The sequence below is a fragment of the Apteryx rowi genome, unplaced genomic scaffold (assembly GCF_003343035.1).
Source record: "Apteryx rowi isolate R43461 unplaced genomic scaffold, aptRow1 scaffold_19, whole genome shotgun sequence".
Classification (NCBI taxonomy): Eukaryota; Metazoa; Chordata; class Aves; order Apterygiformes; family Apterygidae; genus Apteryx; species Apteryx rowi.
The window spans coordinates 5532230-5550293 of NW_020448196.1; the positions used below are offsets into that span (position 1 = coordinate 5532230).

The window sequence follows — 18064 nt, forward strand, 5'->3', positions numbered from 1 at the left end:
TCAAAGCAACACAGAATGGATGGAGGAAGATCTAGAAGGTGGATGGAAGTCAAGCAGCAAAAGGAGAAAAAAAAAGAAAAAAAAAGAAAAGCAAACTGCTCAAACCATTGAGAAATGCAGGTTTGAGTGCCTCAAATAAAATTGTTTCTGGAAGGAATAAGACAGTGTGCCCACAACTGCCCAAATAAATCTCCCTTGAATAATCAGTATTTTCTATTTTAACCAATAATGCTGGGAACATGTTAAAGCAGTGCAGAGATATTTATACTCCAATACTGTACAAAATGTCTTGTAAGAATGTCTGGCATTCATTGCTATAATTTCCTCGGGCCTACAACCCCTTGCTATACTAAACATACCCTCAGAAAAACTTATTCTTTATATATCTTTATACTTTTTAATTTATAAATTATGGATTTTTCTCTGCAGTAAAGAAGTTGAGCAACAGTCATGTCTTCTTTTAAAATATTAGTACTACATTCTGAAAGCCAAACCCATTTCCCATCTCGGTTTTCTGACATGCTTGTTACCCAATGCCGCGATGTATTCAGACGATCAAAGATGACTGCCTTGACTATGGGTGAAGGACAGGACAGACTTGCTCTTTTAATGCAAGCTTCCAGATCGAGAACGGGCACACACAGAATACCAACTGATGTATAAAGCATGGAACAGTGAATGTACTTAAATATCTCAAAAGAAATCACTCTGAAATTTGTTTTTCAGATCAGGAACCTGATTCAAACTCTGGCACTTTCTAGCCACTGAATTAGTCTATGGAAAATTTTCCAGCTAAGTGTCCATGTATAAAAATCTAATTCCAAACTGAAATCCTTATACTTCCCATTCTATCAGGCTTTATCTCAGATAAACTCTATCTTATTAACGTCTCCCTGTCCTCTACCTCTGTGGTCCCTTAGGCTGATTTTGCTTCTCCCTCCTCCAGGTTCTCTCATAATGAATGTCATTGACTTATATTTTACAGGGCATACTTGTTCCAAAACTCCAGAGCATCTCATCCCTCTGTTCTTGGTATTTTCTCAGGCAGGAAAAAGGCCTTACATCTCATTTAGATACCTCACTTCAGACATTATGAGGCAAAGAAAAACCCAGTGATTCTTTACTTTATTTTAAAGGATGAAGAATTAAGACCTCAGCAGCTTCAGTGGTCTCATCATCTTCAGGTTTTTAATTCCCATCATATCACACTACAGCATTCTTGCCAGTTTTTTGACAGGAAGAGGGGCAGAGAATAATATATTAACACTTTTCCCACGGGAAGAACACGTTCTGGGGAACAGGGAAAATGGGGAGCAGTCTGCAGTGCTCTTACGGGAGCCAAACGCCAGGCAAAAGAGAGCTGTATAGAAACGAGAGCTCAGGGACAATTTTTGAAGCCAAACACAGAAGGTACTAAAAGCAGACCCATAAGCACATTAGTGGCAACTTTTACACAGCATTTTAATATGCAAAATATTGAAAAAAAGTCATAACATAACCATTAGATTACATGAGTTTTAAAATAAGTTTAGTTTTAAAATAAGACTTTAGGCCCACCCAAAAGAACCCAATATTTTCCCATATTTTTCTCAATGTTCAGTATTTTCAATATTCAGTATTTCTTTAGTGATGCTGAAAAAATTAATGGCTGCATGTGAAGTTCAGCAAAATTAAGTTTACAATTAGAAACAGGATCCTTTCTATCTCCTTCCTAGTATCTTAACGGGTTTACTCAAAACCCTTCAAGCAAGAGGGCTTTCTCGACACAAAGAAACTCAGACTGAAAAGAATATTATAAGGTAATTCAAACAGTATTACCTCATTTTTATTATTTAGAAATATCTGGAAAATCACTCATAAAAAAAATTGCTCCTATTAAAATTCCCATTAATGTTAGAACTGAGCTTGCTTTTTTCAGTGCTCTCTCCAAAACACGCATCCAAGTCAGTGAAACCTGTAGGCTGAGAGGCGCTTTGCAGTCAGTGAAAGGTACTATCCGTTACTTCCAACCTGTCAGAAAGGAAGGATAGAGCATGTTTTGCTGAAAGCTAACACCATCAGAGTTGGTCTTTCATGTTACAGTAAGGTAAATTAATGGCTCGCACCAAATGAAATGAAAATACATAAATGAATTGTGTTATTTCTTATAACTACATGAGGTAATTATAATATCATTAAATTTACTCTATAATTCACAACTGCACCAAAATTGACAATTATTTTCTCCCATTCTTAAACTTGACATCTAAATACATTACAAATAAATAGTTCTTCAAATGCATTTGTATATAAAAACTTCCCACTAGGATTCAGGTATATAATCCATGTTCATGTATTAATTTATTCCATTTTACTCTAACTATAATAAAATACTGTCATATGACCCAGGAGCCCCACTCCACATAAATTATTTGTTTCTTTTATTAGTATATAAGGTGATGTACCTTAGCATGCCCTTGGCTGATCGATTGGTTACAACATTTTCTAGATTGCATGAAATCATATTTTTTAAATCAATTTGTTTGTGGATTGTGCCATTCTTGAGAGAGAATAAAACACATACTGCAATTCAGTGGTGACATGAAGAATTTACAAAGCTATAACTGGAAACTAAGACAAACAGCTCAAAAGGCTGTACCAGATTGTCTCGCCTCTCAGACTTCATGCAATCAAAACTATCACAGTCGGTAGTAGTTTTAGGTACACATGACATACAGATTTTAAAGATGGCAGGGAAACAGCTAAGAGATAAAACATATTTTTACACTATATAGAAATACATACATACATGCTATATATACACATACACACAAATACACACTATACATACACTGCAATTTATCTTTGTAGTAAATTCTTGGACATCTATTTTATGAAAATGATACTGGTGGGAAGCAATTACGTATCAGAAAGATTACAGAAAACTACAAGTAACTAGAGTGTGCATTACAGACCAACTAAAAAACTTCATTTATAAGCAGAGCTGCTTCTGTGCAACACAAGGAGATTTATTCAATAATGTAAAAGGGAAAAAAGGRCAAATTAAATATTCGTATATCCATAATTTTAGACAAGGCAATTAACTAAGATTCTGAAGATTGAATTTAATTCAAAAAGTATTTTACTGGATGTAACTAATGGAAATTGTGCTATATGCAAAAGCCATAAGAAAGCTACATACTAAAGAGTGCAGTTGAATCACTATTCCTTCAGTAAGTCAAGATATCACCCCCAAAAATAGACTATGCTAGCAAGTTACAGGGTAAGTAGAGGTGAAGATTATTTTGCTGATAGCAGAAACTCAGGCTCAAATGATTAGCATATTGAAGTGTCAGGAAAAATATAATTTGCACTCAAGCCTAACCACTGATCACCTTCCTTATATGAACACGCAAACTTAGTGAGCCCACTTGGACAGACAAGGCAAGCAGATGCTGCCATTGCCCCCTGCTTAAAGACAGGAGGGAAAAAAAAGTGTTATTAACTTCAAAACACAACAGTTCTTGTATTGAAAGCTAAAGCATAAATTATGGCAAATCCTAAAAAACATGACACAGCATAATCTCTTCAAAATGTATTTAATAGAATTAAGTAGGTTCCTTAAATCAAGAAACAACTGCTCATTTTGCTCCTCTTCTTCACACTAGACAGGCTGCGATTAACACATTCTGGCAGAGGAAGAGATGAGACRGCATTTGCAGAATGTGTAGAGAAGACAAAGAATCAACTTTTTTTTTTTCCCCTATAAGGGGAAGAAATTAGTTTTCAGTTAAATCAGTTTTATAAGACAGTTACTTCCTTATCTACAGTGTTGCTGTGCAGTCTGTTTTCTAGCAAGATAGCATGTTAAGCCGAGTTCTCCTCTGTAATACTCTCTTCAGTGGATTTCACTAGGCATAAATACATTTTGTTTAGCTTTAACTACAGTATAGTTTTAAAACTTAAGAGTTATTCCAGTTGAGCACTCTTTGGCAAATTACTTTGGCTTCACAGCTGGACGGCTGCCTAGACTACTGAGGCAGAGAAGCCAGAAACAAGCTGAGCCACACACTGAAAATTATTTGGAAATTAAGCCCTTGTTCAGCACCAACACTAACCCCTCTCAGGCTGAAGCAGTCAGGCTTAGAGGCTGCAKGCAAGGAGCCCTAGATGGTGGAAGTAACATCTAAGAACATCAGAGATTTCTCTACTGTATTATTTAAGCAAGCCAGTTTACCTCTGAGGTAAAAGGAAAAGATGAATGGCCTGAAGAGCTACAGTAATTTCGCTTTCTCAAAGGCACAGAGGGCTAACTTGGTAAAACACTTAAGTATATACTTAAGTACTTGATGCATAAGGGCAAAGGGCAAAAACTGTTATTTGTTTTTATCCTATCCAACATAACTTGAGCAAATTGCTGACCATGCTTAATCTGAATTTTCATTTGTTTCCACTGAAGCCATCAGCAATGGCTGGATACAACAAACATCTGTATCCAACAGAGCTCCCAGGAACGCCCTGAAACATCATTGAGTTTATGTTTAAAAACAACAAAAGGAACTTATTTTGTTAGAATTCTAACAAAGCAGGAGCCAAACCAATGGAACACCAACATCTATGCTCTCCCTTACGGTGCCAGGCTTTAACGGCCCCGAGCACGGAGAAGCCTCGCTATCAGACTTCTTATTAGGGCTCAAGGGAGTCAATGGGACTATTCTTGCTCCCAGACGCTACTGCTGGTTGCGAGGGCTGCCAAGTATACGGTGCCCTAAGCCAGATTCTATTACCATTAAGAYTCATTTATAATCTCTAGCCAAATAACTGAATTGAAAGATATATTAGACCCACTGCCTCCACATTATTTTTTTATGCCATTTGGAAGGAGTCTAAGCAACCACCCTAATTTATTCCTGACCTTCCTTCTTCTTGGGCAAACCTCAAGGATTACAACAATTTTTGCGGTTACACTACAGAGAGAAAGAGGCAAGTAACATACTTGGATAAAACCTTCCTTGCCTATATATTTTATCATAGAGGTTTTCTTTGCATTTGAGAATCAGCGTAAGAGAAAAGGAAGCCAAAAGGCTTCTTTGTGATCAACTTAAAATGTAATACGGTGTGAATACCTAAGAAATTTAATTGCTATAGCATGTTCTGATATATCAGAATGTTTGGAAAGTTCAGATTTTATGGAAACATTCTTGACAGGTCACATTCTGTAGCTTATTTTCAAACCTTCCTCTGTTTCAGAGTAGAAATTTTAAAGAGTGAAAAGAAAGAAAGCAGATGTCAATAAAAGTGTAATTAGATTAGCTGCATCTCAAAACRTTATGATTCAAGTCTAATTGGACAAACTGGTCTCCATTCGCCATTTGATAACATAAAAACAGACTAAGGTTAACACCAGAGCTAGAGGCACTGCAGCATACCAATTACTGCAAAAGCATGCTACATTTTTGGGCCAATTAATTTCACAGTGCTGAAAACTAAACCTTTCAAAATTCTGCAACCCACATCAATTCTTGTCCATTAAATTTTTTAAATGAACCAGGCCTGTCATCAGCTTTCTTGCTTAGTATATTCTTACCACTTCCAGCTGTGCTTCAATATTGGGTCACTTCAATACATTCAAAATAAGACTGAATTCACTCTATGTGAAAGCTAAAATAGAGTCTTTACATTACAGACATTAGTGTTTCAAATACAATGTATGAGCAGATCAACACAAACCAACTGCAAAACTGGACTATGAATAACTACTTTTTTCAGTGGTGAAAGTTAAGGCAGGAATAACTACAAATTAATCTGCTGTCAAGCATGGAGTTTAGTACTGTGTGTGTGTGTGAATTCCAATGAGTTCTCGATTGTATTAGCAAAGAACTGTAAAAATGAGAACAAAACTGAAAATAACATCAGCAAACAACTTTGAGGAAAAATCCATTTTTAAATTATAACATCCAAAATGTTCAAAATAGCACATTAAGCACCAACTTATGATATTGTACAGAAAAAGCAATGACTGTAAGCACTATGTATTGGAAAAAATAAAAGACAAAAAGTAGAGATCACTAATGACAATCAGGTTGGCAAAACATAAAAGATGCTTTGAAAAGCTTAGTAGCCCTCATGGATATTTACTGAAGAGTGCACAGTCAGACCTAAAGTTTTCCATAGAAGAAAACTGAAGATTTTCTATAATATTTACATATAACAACAATACATAAACTGACCTCCTATACTATTAAGCATAGTAACAGGCCATAAACTAAACATTACAGCTTAAAAAGACTGGTAATGCATGGGAGAATCAAGGCACCCTCTTCTTTTCACAGGTTTAAAATTGTGGCAGAAAGAAAATCAGTTGTCTCAAGGTCACTGAGTAAACTGCCTCAATCAGGAACTGAAAGTGCATCTTTTATGTCCTAGTCCAGAATTATTTTCACACAATCAACTTTTTTTCCCATCAAACCATTACAGAAGAACATTGAAGTGAATTTTTACTAATTTTTAAATGTATCTATTCTAGGGATATAGTTTCAGCTATTTTTGAAGAACCATTGTTATTGCTTATGGGTATTTAAGCTATACATTTATAGTCAGTTAAAACATTTCAGATTACAAGTGAAATAAGGCCACTTACAAACTAAAAGATCAGATCTTCTCTCTATCAGCAGATTTCCTTGTCGATGTTAGCATTGCTGCCACAGCACATTCAAATTATTTGCCGCTTTCTGGACTTAATATGATATTTGCTGTTGTTGTAGTAAATCACTCTTGTGGAGCTTTCCTTTAAGTGGCTCTTAAAACCACTGTAAAACTGTTCTGTAAGTCAAGCACTACCAGATCCTTCCCTTCATTTCACAGAGCAACAACTCACATACTAGTTTGTGGGAGTTCAAACGAGGCTGGTCCTAATCAATGGAAGAAAGGTTAAAAAACTCTCAAGGATGAAGGAGATAAACAACTGGACAAGCAAGAACAGAGAACAAAGAGCATGGCACCTATGACATTTGCTTCACAAAACTGTGGACAGAGTAATTGAGGCTTGTTCTTCTTGAGCAGGATGAAAAATAGCAGTAGAAATAAATACTCTGCAACTTAGCGAAAAACAAAGTAACATTTCACTAACCTGAACTAAAGTAACATTGACAAACATCACCTTTAAAAGTCTTCTCCACCTGTCTAACTCATAAAAAGCCACATGAGCTAACATAACAGACAAAATTGATCCTGAAGTTGGCAGATTGCCTGATGAAGGAATAAAACAAAAAAMCCACCAGGAAAGACAATGGGTCTAATGCAATGTACTTCCAAAGGACTTTGGCAGAATGATCCTGAACATGAATGTTGGGTCATTTTGACTGATGGAGAAAAAAATTGTGTCAACTTCCAAAATGACACAGAGTAGAAAGAACAATTTCAAGAAAGCCATATATATGAGTTTATACATTTCCAGGCAGAAACAAGGCTTGGAATGGAAAGGCAGTGCTTGAAAGCATTTGAATAGCTGGAAACCTGACCAGACTTCCAAGTGATAACAAGGGAAGATAGGGATCAACCTAAGGCTGCAAGAGGCAACTAATACAGCAAATGGGAATAAAAAATACTGACATTAGCATATTCCAGTTTATTACGTGCTCATTTTTATAAGCACTAAACTCATCCCAAATAATTCAAAGATACTGACAACCCTGAATAAGGAATCACTGCAGAACATAATATAGTTACTCATAGAAGTGGAAACGAAGATAACTTACAATAAGATTGAAGAACAGTCATTATTTTCTGATCAGTGATAGCAGTAACACCAGTATTCTCCCATCCAATCTCTCCATATGTTTACGCACTGAGCTTCTGGCCCTTTTAAACTATCCCTGTCACATAACCATAGCCCTAGAATATGTACAGTGAGATAAACACAGTAATCAGTGGCAAGAATGACTTTATCATCATCAAAATCCAGGATAGCTATACTCCAGTCACCTTTGCACACCATATTTTTGTGCTTCCATTAAATATGACACAGAAACATCAGGGAAACTGAATAAAAAATATTTGGAAAATAAAAGAAATACAACTGTCTAAGTGATTTACTTTCTTATTTTTACCTTTTTTAGGAAAATGCATAATTGCTCTTCAGTATCAAGGAATTAAGTATGAAGATTTGAAAAATGTCTTTGGAATATATGAAAGATAAACATTTATCAGTGTTTAATAGTCATTTCAGTAGAAGACTCACATTCCTCTTTAATAGACTTTCAATTCAATAGGCAATATGAGACCCATTAGTCAATAGCACAGTAGAAGTTACCTCCTGAAGAAGCTACCACTTTAACGTAAGTTATTTTTAAGGCAGAAACTACATGAGTAGAAAATGTGAATTAATTTCTTGACGTTCATCTAATACAGATTACATACTGTTCTCCTCCTAGAAACTATTAGCTTTGTCCCATATCAGAGAAAGAAACTGTTTAAAGTGAGAAAGACGGGTAAATCTATACAGTAGGGAGGAAAAAAAAAAAAAAAGGAACTATCTTCTTTTGTGTAAGAAGAGAATAAGATCTTTTCTGCAGGAAGTTCTACAAAACCTCGACTAAAATTTCTTCCTAACTATATAACATTTAGAGAAAAAAAAGTCCAACTGGCATACATTAATATTTGTGCTCTGAACAGAGTGACATTAGCCAGCGTTTGCCTGCCGATCTTGCAAAAATTTGAGAGACCACATTAGGGTTCTTCCTGCTCAGAAAATTAGTTAATCATATTTGACATTTGCCAGAGCCAGACAATCCAGAGAAAAGAATGGTTCTAGACATTTGAAAAAGAAGAAGAAGACTCAAAACAAAAATAAATTTCAAGGTTGAATTCCAAATAGAAAAGCAAGAAGGGGTATGTACAGAGAATGAGCACCCAAGAGACGATAAACTAGCAATGAAACAGCAATATCATAATAGGTAATAAAAAAAACCCACTCATTTTTGTAGCCACAATGAATTGATTATTTTTATAACAGCCATAGGAGATTAAATTACATTTGGTTACCAGTGTTTCAATTCTTTCTTCTGTCAATGGCTATTTCAGTGCTGAATAAAAGCCATTGTATTACTTAGGGGTCTGCATCTTCATCATTTCTAGCAAGTGAAGAGCAGATTTTATTCCATGAGCAACTCATATTTCTGATAACGACAAACATGCTATATTCTGTCTCTTGAAACATATAAGAACCTGTGCATGTAAATCCAAGTGGTCATACTGGGACACAAAATAAATAATAACAGCAACAAAAATATGAAGATTTCTCTTATTATCTCTGGATTAATTAGCATTAATAAACTAGGACACAAATGTTTTTGACAGGACAGGAAAGCAAGTCATTAGCATTGATGAGATGATACAAACGATATTCCTAAGACATTCAGAGCAGACCCACTCTGAACGATACACATGGCTTCCAGTTATACCACCAGTCAAATAGTTTATATCTAACATCTAGTGGAGAATATATAATATTTGCATAGAAGTCTGAGACTCCTTTTAGCACTTCAAATCTAATGCAGTTTTAAGAATAAATTGTTAATGATTAAGCAATTAAATCTTTAAACACTGAAATTAAAACCTTTTAATACTACAGAGATTAAAAGTTAGGCACAAAAAAGAAGTTTGTGAAGCCTTTTAAAATGGAGTTTCTGTTGGGGGCACAATATAAACAATGATTTGCATCAGTGATTAATTAAACTACTGTTTACATAGAAAACATTGATTTACTTCAAATGCTGCTTAGTGTCATCAGACCATTCGTTTAATTGTGCAAATTTCCTTTAGATCAAGTCACTTATCTAACCGCCTTTGATAGGCTACGAACGGCACCTCAGCTGCAAGACGTAAACCCCGAGCAGATCCAAGCACGGAAAGCTTCCACGGAAGCGCAGTGCAGCCCCCTCCGCACCGCTGCCCCGGAGGGAGTTCACTCAGTGCGGGCCGCCAGCGCTGCCGACGGTCTTGGCCAGGTCACCTGTTACCGAGTTGGATAAAAAGGAACGCTGACCTCTTCCCGTCACGTGAAGGGGCATATGCCACCTCTGCTCGAAATGACGCTCTGCATATGTTAYGTACAACCAAAGTACATTCCCCCCCCACACCCCTTTTTTCACATTCGATTTCTCACGCACAGAGGAAAGCTCCCTCGTGATGCTGGAGTGACCATCTGGCTAATCTAGCACTGAAGGTCTTCACCAGATCGTAAATTCAGGTCAAAAGAGCCACAATAGCTGACAAAATGTAAACTGGAAAAAACACCACTATAATTCTGAAATTAGTGGTGACAGACACTCAGAACAGAAATCAAGTTTACTGGCCATGATTAGGCTCTTTATTCAGTCAATAGTAATGCCAAAAGCAGTAAGGTTTGTTTTGATAACATTTAACAGATTTACAAAGGAGTTTAAAATTCAGGCTTTTCAATAAAATAGTTAAGCCACAAATTATTGCGTTTGTTTCAGCCTGCCATCAAGCTGGATGATTGCAATGATCTGCTCAGGCCTTAACAATCTATGAAAACAGTACTACCACACAAACAAAAGTAAAGGACTGGGAGCTTCCATATTATTTTATTAAATGTATTAATTTTTTAATTACTAGTGAAACTTCAGTTCTGAATTAAGAATGCCTACAGAAGAGAGGATCAGTGTAGAAACCAAAGCTAGGAAAAAAAAGGCTCCACATTTTGGCTCCTGGAAAATTTCGTTAAAAAAAAAAACTTTTTTAAAAAATACGCATTTTTTAGCTGGATTTTTTTTTTTTTTTTAAGAAGAAGAGCAAAAAAAAAGTAAAACAAAATGCACAACATGTATTTCATTAATTACCTTCTCCATTAATTTCAGTAAGAGCTACCCAGGCACTTACTTGGTCAGGCCCAACCAAATAACATGCACTGGATGGACTTAGAGTGTACTGAAAACAACCTAACAAAATAACCCACAGAACTGCTTTCAGATTCTCCTCTGGAGACACACCGAGCTGATGACAAACATCTTCAACCTACAGAGGAGTATACGGCTCCAAATCTCTCTACTAATACAGTTTCTTGGGAACACTGCTGTAGTTGTATGCTGCCTACCATTACCCTAATGCACAGGATTCAGAGGCAGCAAGGAAATTAATACAGCAAAGAAGGGTATTAACCTTTATATGGATATCTACCACCTTCAGAATCTTGATAGGTAGAACATCTATTTTACATATGAAACAAAGGATTTTGTCATGCAGGGCTTTCACACCCTTGAAGAGAAATACCTTCCCCTGTGCTGTGCCCTCCCTACTCCTCCCTCCCGCAAGGTTCATGGGTGCCTATGCGACTTTTCACTCTGTTGTAATTTCTTATGTTCTCTGTATCACAAAGCTTTCCCTGATCTCTAAAACTGAAGAGATTTCCTCTATTAAACAGTGATACAAAATCCTAATATGCATTTCATTTTATATTTAAACATGCACAAAATATTAAGTACATACCTCAGTATTTAAGTGATCCGGACAAATTCCGTAAACTAAGACCAGATCAGTACACACTGTGGAACAATAACCACTAGATACATTTAAGTATGTTCACTTGAACCTGTTTTGCTACAGATTTTCAATTAGTAATTATTGGCAAGGCCAAAATAATTGCTAGTGATTAGTAGGTGTAAAGAATGAAATGTTGTTGGAAAAATGAAAAGATATGTATGGCATAATAAAGTGCACTGCTCTGATTCAGCATAACTTACATTTCAATGTTACATATTACATGAAAGGAGGAAGGGAGAAAAAAATAATCAAAACACTATAAAGATGAAGAAAAATTAAACTACCAAATATTTCTGAGCTATTAATCTTTTCTGATAATGAAGTGCTTTAGGATGACTTCTAAAACTCACTTTCATTTAGATGCTTCATTTATTTTAATCTGGTAGATAATTAGAGGGAAATCAAATCTGTCCCTACAGCAGAATATTTACCTGAGATGCAGTTCAAATTTCTCAGTTTTTCCCCCGTGTATTCAGTGTTATCATTAAGCTTTATCTAAATCAACGTCCATTAAAAACTTGGCATCAAAAATAAAGTCTGCAGTGTTTGCTGCCTGGTTAGCTGTCAGAAGAAGAATTCCTCCAGATATTTTTTTATATTAATGTGACAGTTGGAATTGGAATAGCAAAAATATTACAATGGATAGATATACAAGTGTTCAGTTTTCTATAGTCAGTTATTTAGTTATTACCTTTGTTCTGCAAACTTATAAAGATGCCACTTCTCTATAGTTATTGGTAGGAGTGTTTGGACAGGGAAAGTAGAAGCACACATTGGAACTAATCGAAATCTTCTGAAATGAATGAGACAATAAGGACACAAAGTGAAAGCATTTTAAAACTTTTGCTAGTGAAGACAATGCAAAAGCAGCTGGTGCTCAGTTCCCATCTCAAATGCTTTTATTTAGGCATAAATCTACAGAAGTTGTCAGAATGAGATCTTTTATTTTTCTTTACACCTTGAGGCTTACGGTAAGATCCTTTCTCTTATGAGAAGTTCTGTGTATATCGGCCACTTGAAAATGTAACCAAAATTTTGTTCAAGGGCAAGAAAATTATATGTGAGCAATACATTTTGTATGGACGTCCTAACACCTAACACCATATACTTAAATAGAGTTCCAACAAGATTATTCTTTAGGAATCTTTTCAGTTGAAGTCTTAACTCCAGAGAGAGGCATATCTGCATCAGCTCAAGAAAAAGTATTTGGAAGTAGAAAGGGTAAATCTTAGAAGAATGGGAGGGAGTTGTCCCATCTGAGTTCTTATATATCAGTACAGAAAAGTAAAGAATCAGTAAAGAATATCTCCACATGAAGTAACAAATACGATTATTGATCATCTTATGATGAGGATGTGCAGATACTCAGCAACAAGTTGCTCTGTAAACAACATTATCCTGAAAAAAAGCTGTATCACTGATGAATTCTTGGTGTGAAGAGCCAATGGTACTATGTTTATTATCACAGATATAAGGAAGTAATTTCTAAACACAATATTCACATTCTTCAATTTCAACAGGGTGATTCAAAGTACTTTGTGACTTTCACATCATTCACATTTGTGAATTAATACACAAATTTACATCTCATGACTGTTTTGAATAAAAACAGATGCCTCAAGGAAAAGTGTAAGTAAATAAACCTGAATTACTAAATTGTTTGCACCAGTTCTGAATCAAATTAAGTTATTTCAGGATAGTAAACTGATTGACTATCAGTTTGTGGACCTTTTCAATTCCTTGAGCTAGAGCACTTACACAGCTCCTTCCACACTTACGACATTCCCGTCAGGAAAGACACAGCACGTGAAGTGGTCAGGGCAGAGCTGGGAGAGGACCATACGGTGGTCTTCCCGCTACTAAACAGAAAGTTCAATGAATTGTTTTTTCTTGTCCTTCCCTCAGTAGACCCACAAATCTGAGTATTCTTTTTGTACTGAGCCACCAATTAGCATTCTCCTGGGTGAACTAATATAATTGGAAAAAATTATTTAATTTCTACAATTATTATTCAGCACTGATGCAAAACAACCCAAAGAAAGTCAACACACTTACTGGATATCTTTTTTCTTTTGTTTCTGAGGGTCCACTAGACGAAGAGTATCTCTGATAACAGCTACTTTCACTTCTTCATCAACAGGGCTTGGGACGTTTTCAAACACCCCAGGAGACAGCTTTAATTTATGAAGGAATACAATTATTCAGTGTAAAATTGATGATTATTTACTCTACATATTCTCAAATCTTATACATACCCTGTATGTTTTAAATACACAATGACAGATTACAGAATACTTCTTAAAGAATAAACAGATACTGTAACATTTTCAATATGATATTACATTGATTTTTGGCACGTTTCTTTAGTAAATTAATTTAAAAAAAAAGATTGTTACCACTGTTACCATTTATATTATGTATACAAACATGAAAAAAATTATTACCACTCCTTAAATACAGTTAAGTCAACTGCAGGGGACAATGAATAAATGTACTTATGACAAAGATGACGGAGAGCTTTCAGAAGTCCAATAAGTCATATTTCAAGGGTATAAGATTAGCAAAGATTTCAAAGCAGAAAACTGTAGAGAACCTTGGAGGTTTTATATTAGCAGACAGCTTTCATCTTTCAAAAAAGGAAAGAGACCAGAAAACCAACCCTAAACAATTTCATTCCAATATTATTGTTAGTTGAAAGGTCTTACCTCTTGTTCATGTTCTATTCTCATGCTGGGGTTTGCATTTACTTCAAGTAACATGGGTTTCAAGTTTTTCATCAGGAGAATGTCAAATCCTAAAATCTGTGCATAACAAGCAATATGTTACTTTCATTCTACTCACAGTGTTATTTTAGAGAGCATAACTTTCTGCTACCATATGTTTCTTCTATCTGTGGGGCTGTTCTTCCATCCCAACTGAGGAAATGAAGAGTTCAACATTATTTGCACAGAAGTGCTTCCTCAAAAGAATGACATGCAAAAACCTGTTTCTACTCTATAACATCCACAAGGCATCTGTAAACCCCTTCAAAGGGCATAACATTATAACATAATACTAAAATAACAGGTATACCATGGGCACAGACAGATGATGTGCATAATTTGAACTAATCTTTAAAATGTTACCTTTCTGTGCAACACTGAAGAGATTTTGAGGAGACCACTAACATTGATGAAAACCCAGCACTTTCTTATAGATTAAGCCAACTTCTTTTTCAATTAAGTGCTGCTTGTGACCAGAATACAGATTTGTTGGTGTTTAGTAGCTGAATTGCTATGGAAAGGGGAATATGCCTGAGATGCATGTATCTGTTAGGCTTTTCATTTTAGATTTAGACACTAATTGGCAAATTGCTGCTTCAATAGTCATCCTAACTTTAATGGCAGGCTTTACCAAAATAATCATAGCCTGCAAGTGCTTTCCTGATGAGACCTGCCTAGAAGTCCAGTGAAGGTCACTTGTCATGTTGGACATTTCATAGAAATCACCTTAATTTCCTCCTCACTATTAAAAAAAAAAAAAAAAAAGTCCCAGCAAAAATCCAACATGAAGAAAGGAAATTCGTTCTGATCTAATGGGTTTATCAGAGTACACAGAAGCCCCATAATATAAATGGGCCAGTTAGATACCACAATGTGACAGACCTTCTAACTGCTAGAACTACTTCTAACTGCTAGACCTTCTAACTGAGCTGATCCCTTCTGCTTGAAATAAAATGGTCATCCAAATGCCAGCATTTGGAAGGAAGAAACTTTTGAGGGAGAAAAGAGAAATAACTAAGAAATGTGATGTATTGCTGAATAATTACTGAAACCATTTGTCTTTAATACAAATGGCTACTTCCACAGTACCCTCATCTCTAAATACTTCATCTGTCAACATGGAATCTTGGCATCTGCAATAATTAGGCCTTAAAATTGCCATCATCATAGTTGCATTATGAAGCTGCAGCTTCATATTATTAACATCTAGAAGCTGGAGTGAATATTGCTACTAACGAGTGATACCCATTGAAAATTCTGTCTGTTTATGGCTAGTAGTAACATTGGTCAGGCGACAGTGATTTGTAAGCTAAAAGTTGGGCGTAGAGAACCTAAGCTGTGAGCTCACTCAGAGCACTGCCCAGTTTACATCTGCTAACCACTTTTCCACCTACTTCCTCCCAGTGATCAACAAAAAGATTTTAAAAAGAGCTTTTAGAAAAGGAATGAAACATCCATAAAATTAATCCATGCGTATAAATAATTGCATTCCCAGCAAAAATTCCAACCTACCTGGAAGCAAGTTGGCCCAGGCTTTCCTGCTGGTATGTCAGACTGATAGTAAACTTTTAGTTCTGGTGTCAGGGCAATAATTGTTTTAATCACCAGTGAAATTATATCTGACCACACCTTTTTGACATCAACTCCTTTGGAAGACAGTCTGCACAGAATGCTTGAAAAAGTCCTCTTGCTGCCAGTGTTTACATTGTCAGAATGGATGAAATTCCCACTATGAATATTTAATGAATAGTTGGTTAAGTGCATAAAAACCTGGTGCAAGTTTTTGAGAGTGGGTTCTTGATAGGGCTCTGTACAAAATCTAGAAAGTCCATCTTTGGCTATATAAATCTCTAAGGGTTCTAAAGATTTCAGTAGGACATACAGACGAATATCAAATTTCAGTTTGTCAACGAGCAGTGGTTTGCAAATATATTCCTGGACCACAGCCGGCCTGCTCTGTAGGCCTCCTGTCAGTCTGATGTCACTAGGGTCTTTAATGAGGTAGATTCCATCCCCCTGGCAACCTCCATCAGGTTTTACAATAAAAGTGGGCTTCCAGGATGGATCCCTGTCTTTCATCATACGAATCTACAAGGAAAAGAAGAATTACACTGAAGGACACTAAAAAGCGGGGAAGACGGGTTGATACTAAGAAAACTAACAAATTGCATTCACAAGCAAAAATAATAAAAACAATATGATCACATCACTATAGTAGTAAACACCGTACRAAAAAGGTAGAATATAAACAGTGCCAACAAGCACAAAATCCAACAAAAAAAAGCATGAGTAGGGAGTTACCAGTGCCGATAAAAGTGTTTTCTATATAACRAGCCATTATATAAATGGTTCCAGGAGCTTCTTTTTAATCTTACATAACAATTTACAGTATGAAATACTTGGTACTTCATGAGGTCCATTATATTACTCACTAATGTATATGAAATTGTAAGCTAAACTTTTGTGCTGTGTTTTGAACAACTACCAACAAAAGTAATCATTAACCTAAGGAAAGCAGCTTGATTATTGAGGTATAAAACAGAAACAATATTGGGAGAAGGAAAGATAAAATAAAATTTGACACAATCTCTTATCTCTTATGATTAATGCTGTGTACAGTAGCATTCGTCTTTTTTTTTTAAAAAAAGATAAGCTTGTGCAGAAAAAAAAAATTGTGAATCTACTATTAGCTATCTTTTATAATCTCAAAACAGCTGCGGCATGATTGCTAGCTAGCTAAAGYCTCCCAAACTAAACCCCAAGTTTTGGTGTGCCCAGCCACGCCAGCATAACATAAGATCTTCTCCCAAAATTAAGATCAATGCTGCACCATTGAAAATGAATAACTCAAAATTATGTTCTGCCCTTTTCTTAATAAAGCTTTTGAAAAATAATATCCTCAGAGACATGCATCTGAAATTTCCTTCAAGAGCCTGCATCTTCCCACTAGCAGACATCTTCATATTAAAAATGAAAATCTGTTTAAAGCTCCAATGAGCTTCAGTTGCTTTGTCTAAATGCACTTCCAAAAGAAGTTAGCACAGTTTCAGACAAACAAGGACCAAACTTTTCTGAAACAGCATTTCCAAGCCTAACTGAGAATCAAACTCAGATGCAGTGAGCATTTCAGAATCTCCATTTTTATTTTAAAAATGCATAATTGTCCCAATTGGAAATGGTCTTCAAAAAGTGAAGCAATATATTCAATGCAAGAAAAAAGTCTGAGTTTGCAAACAGTCAAACAATAGTTCCGAAATGAACAGGACAGGTTACACCACAGGCTCTTTCAGGCCTTTAATAACAGGTAGCACAGTTAGATGATTGAGACTGGTTTTACCTTCTTTAAAGTAGACTGCTTTTAAAAATACCTTTAAACCTTCTATTTCAAGATTTAAGGCTCCTTACTAAGAGACTAAGACATAATAATGAAAACAAATAATGAACTATAGTCAGTTCAAACTGACTGGAAACCCTATAAAATGCACAAAGCACTGGTTTAGGATGGCCCCCTTCTCTAGGGACAGATTGCTAGATTAATATGATGTTCTAGGTTCACATGCTCTTGGACATTGGCAGCTGCATGAAGAAGTCCCTCCTTTGGACTCTCTTCTTCATGAATTGTAGGAAGACTCCACACCCACTAGTATGCCCCAAATATACACCAGGACTAGAGACATTCCCAGTTGCTTCGCTCACCCTCCTCCCCTATATCATAAGGTCCTTATCTTTTCAGCTTCACAACAAGGAAGTCAGGATACTTC

The 18064-nt window shown here is 35.8% G+C and overlaps 1 protein-coding gene across 22 annotated transcripts in view; it reads right to left on the reverse strand.

The window, feature by feature from the left end:
• Window positions 1–18064, reverse strand: part of TTLL11 (tubulin tyrosine ligase like 11) — a 63920-nt gene that overhangs the window by 29615 nt on the left and 16241 nt on the right. For 20 of the 22 annotated variants that reach the window (XM_026062316.1, XM_026062315.1, XM_026062312.1 and 17 more), the window contains 4 exons: window positions 15816–16391; window positions 14247–14342; window positions 13597–13715; window positions 12233–12349 (listed from right to left, as the gene is read on the reverse strand). In XM_026062316.1, coding sequence (XP_025918101.1) covers window positions 12233–12349; window positions 13597–13715; window positions 14247–14342; window positions 15816–16391 — 908 coding nt within the window. The remainder of the gene's footprint in view (window positions 1–12232; window positions 12350–13596; window positions 13716–14246; window positions 14343–15815; window positions 16392–18064) is intronic. The other 2 variants (XM_026062333.1, XM_026062313.1) reach the window with 1 other exon arrangement.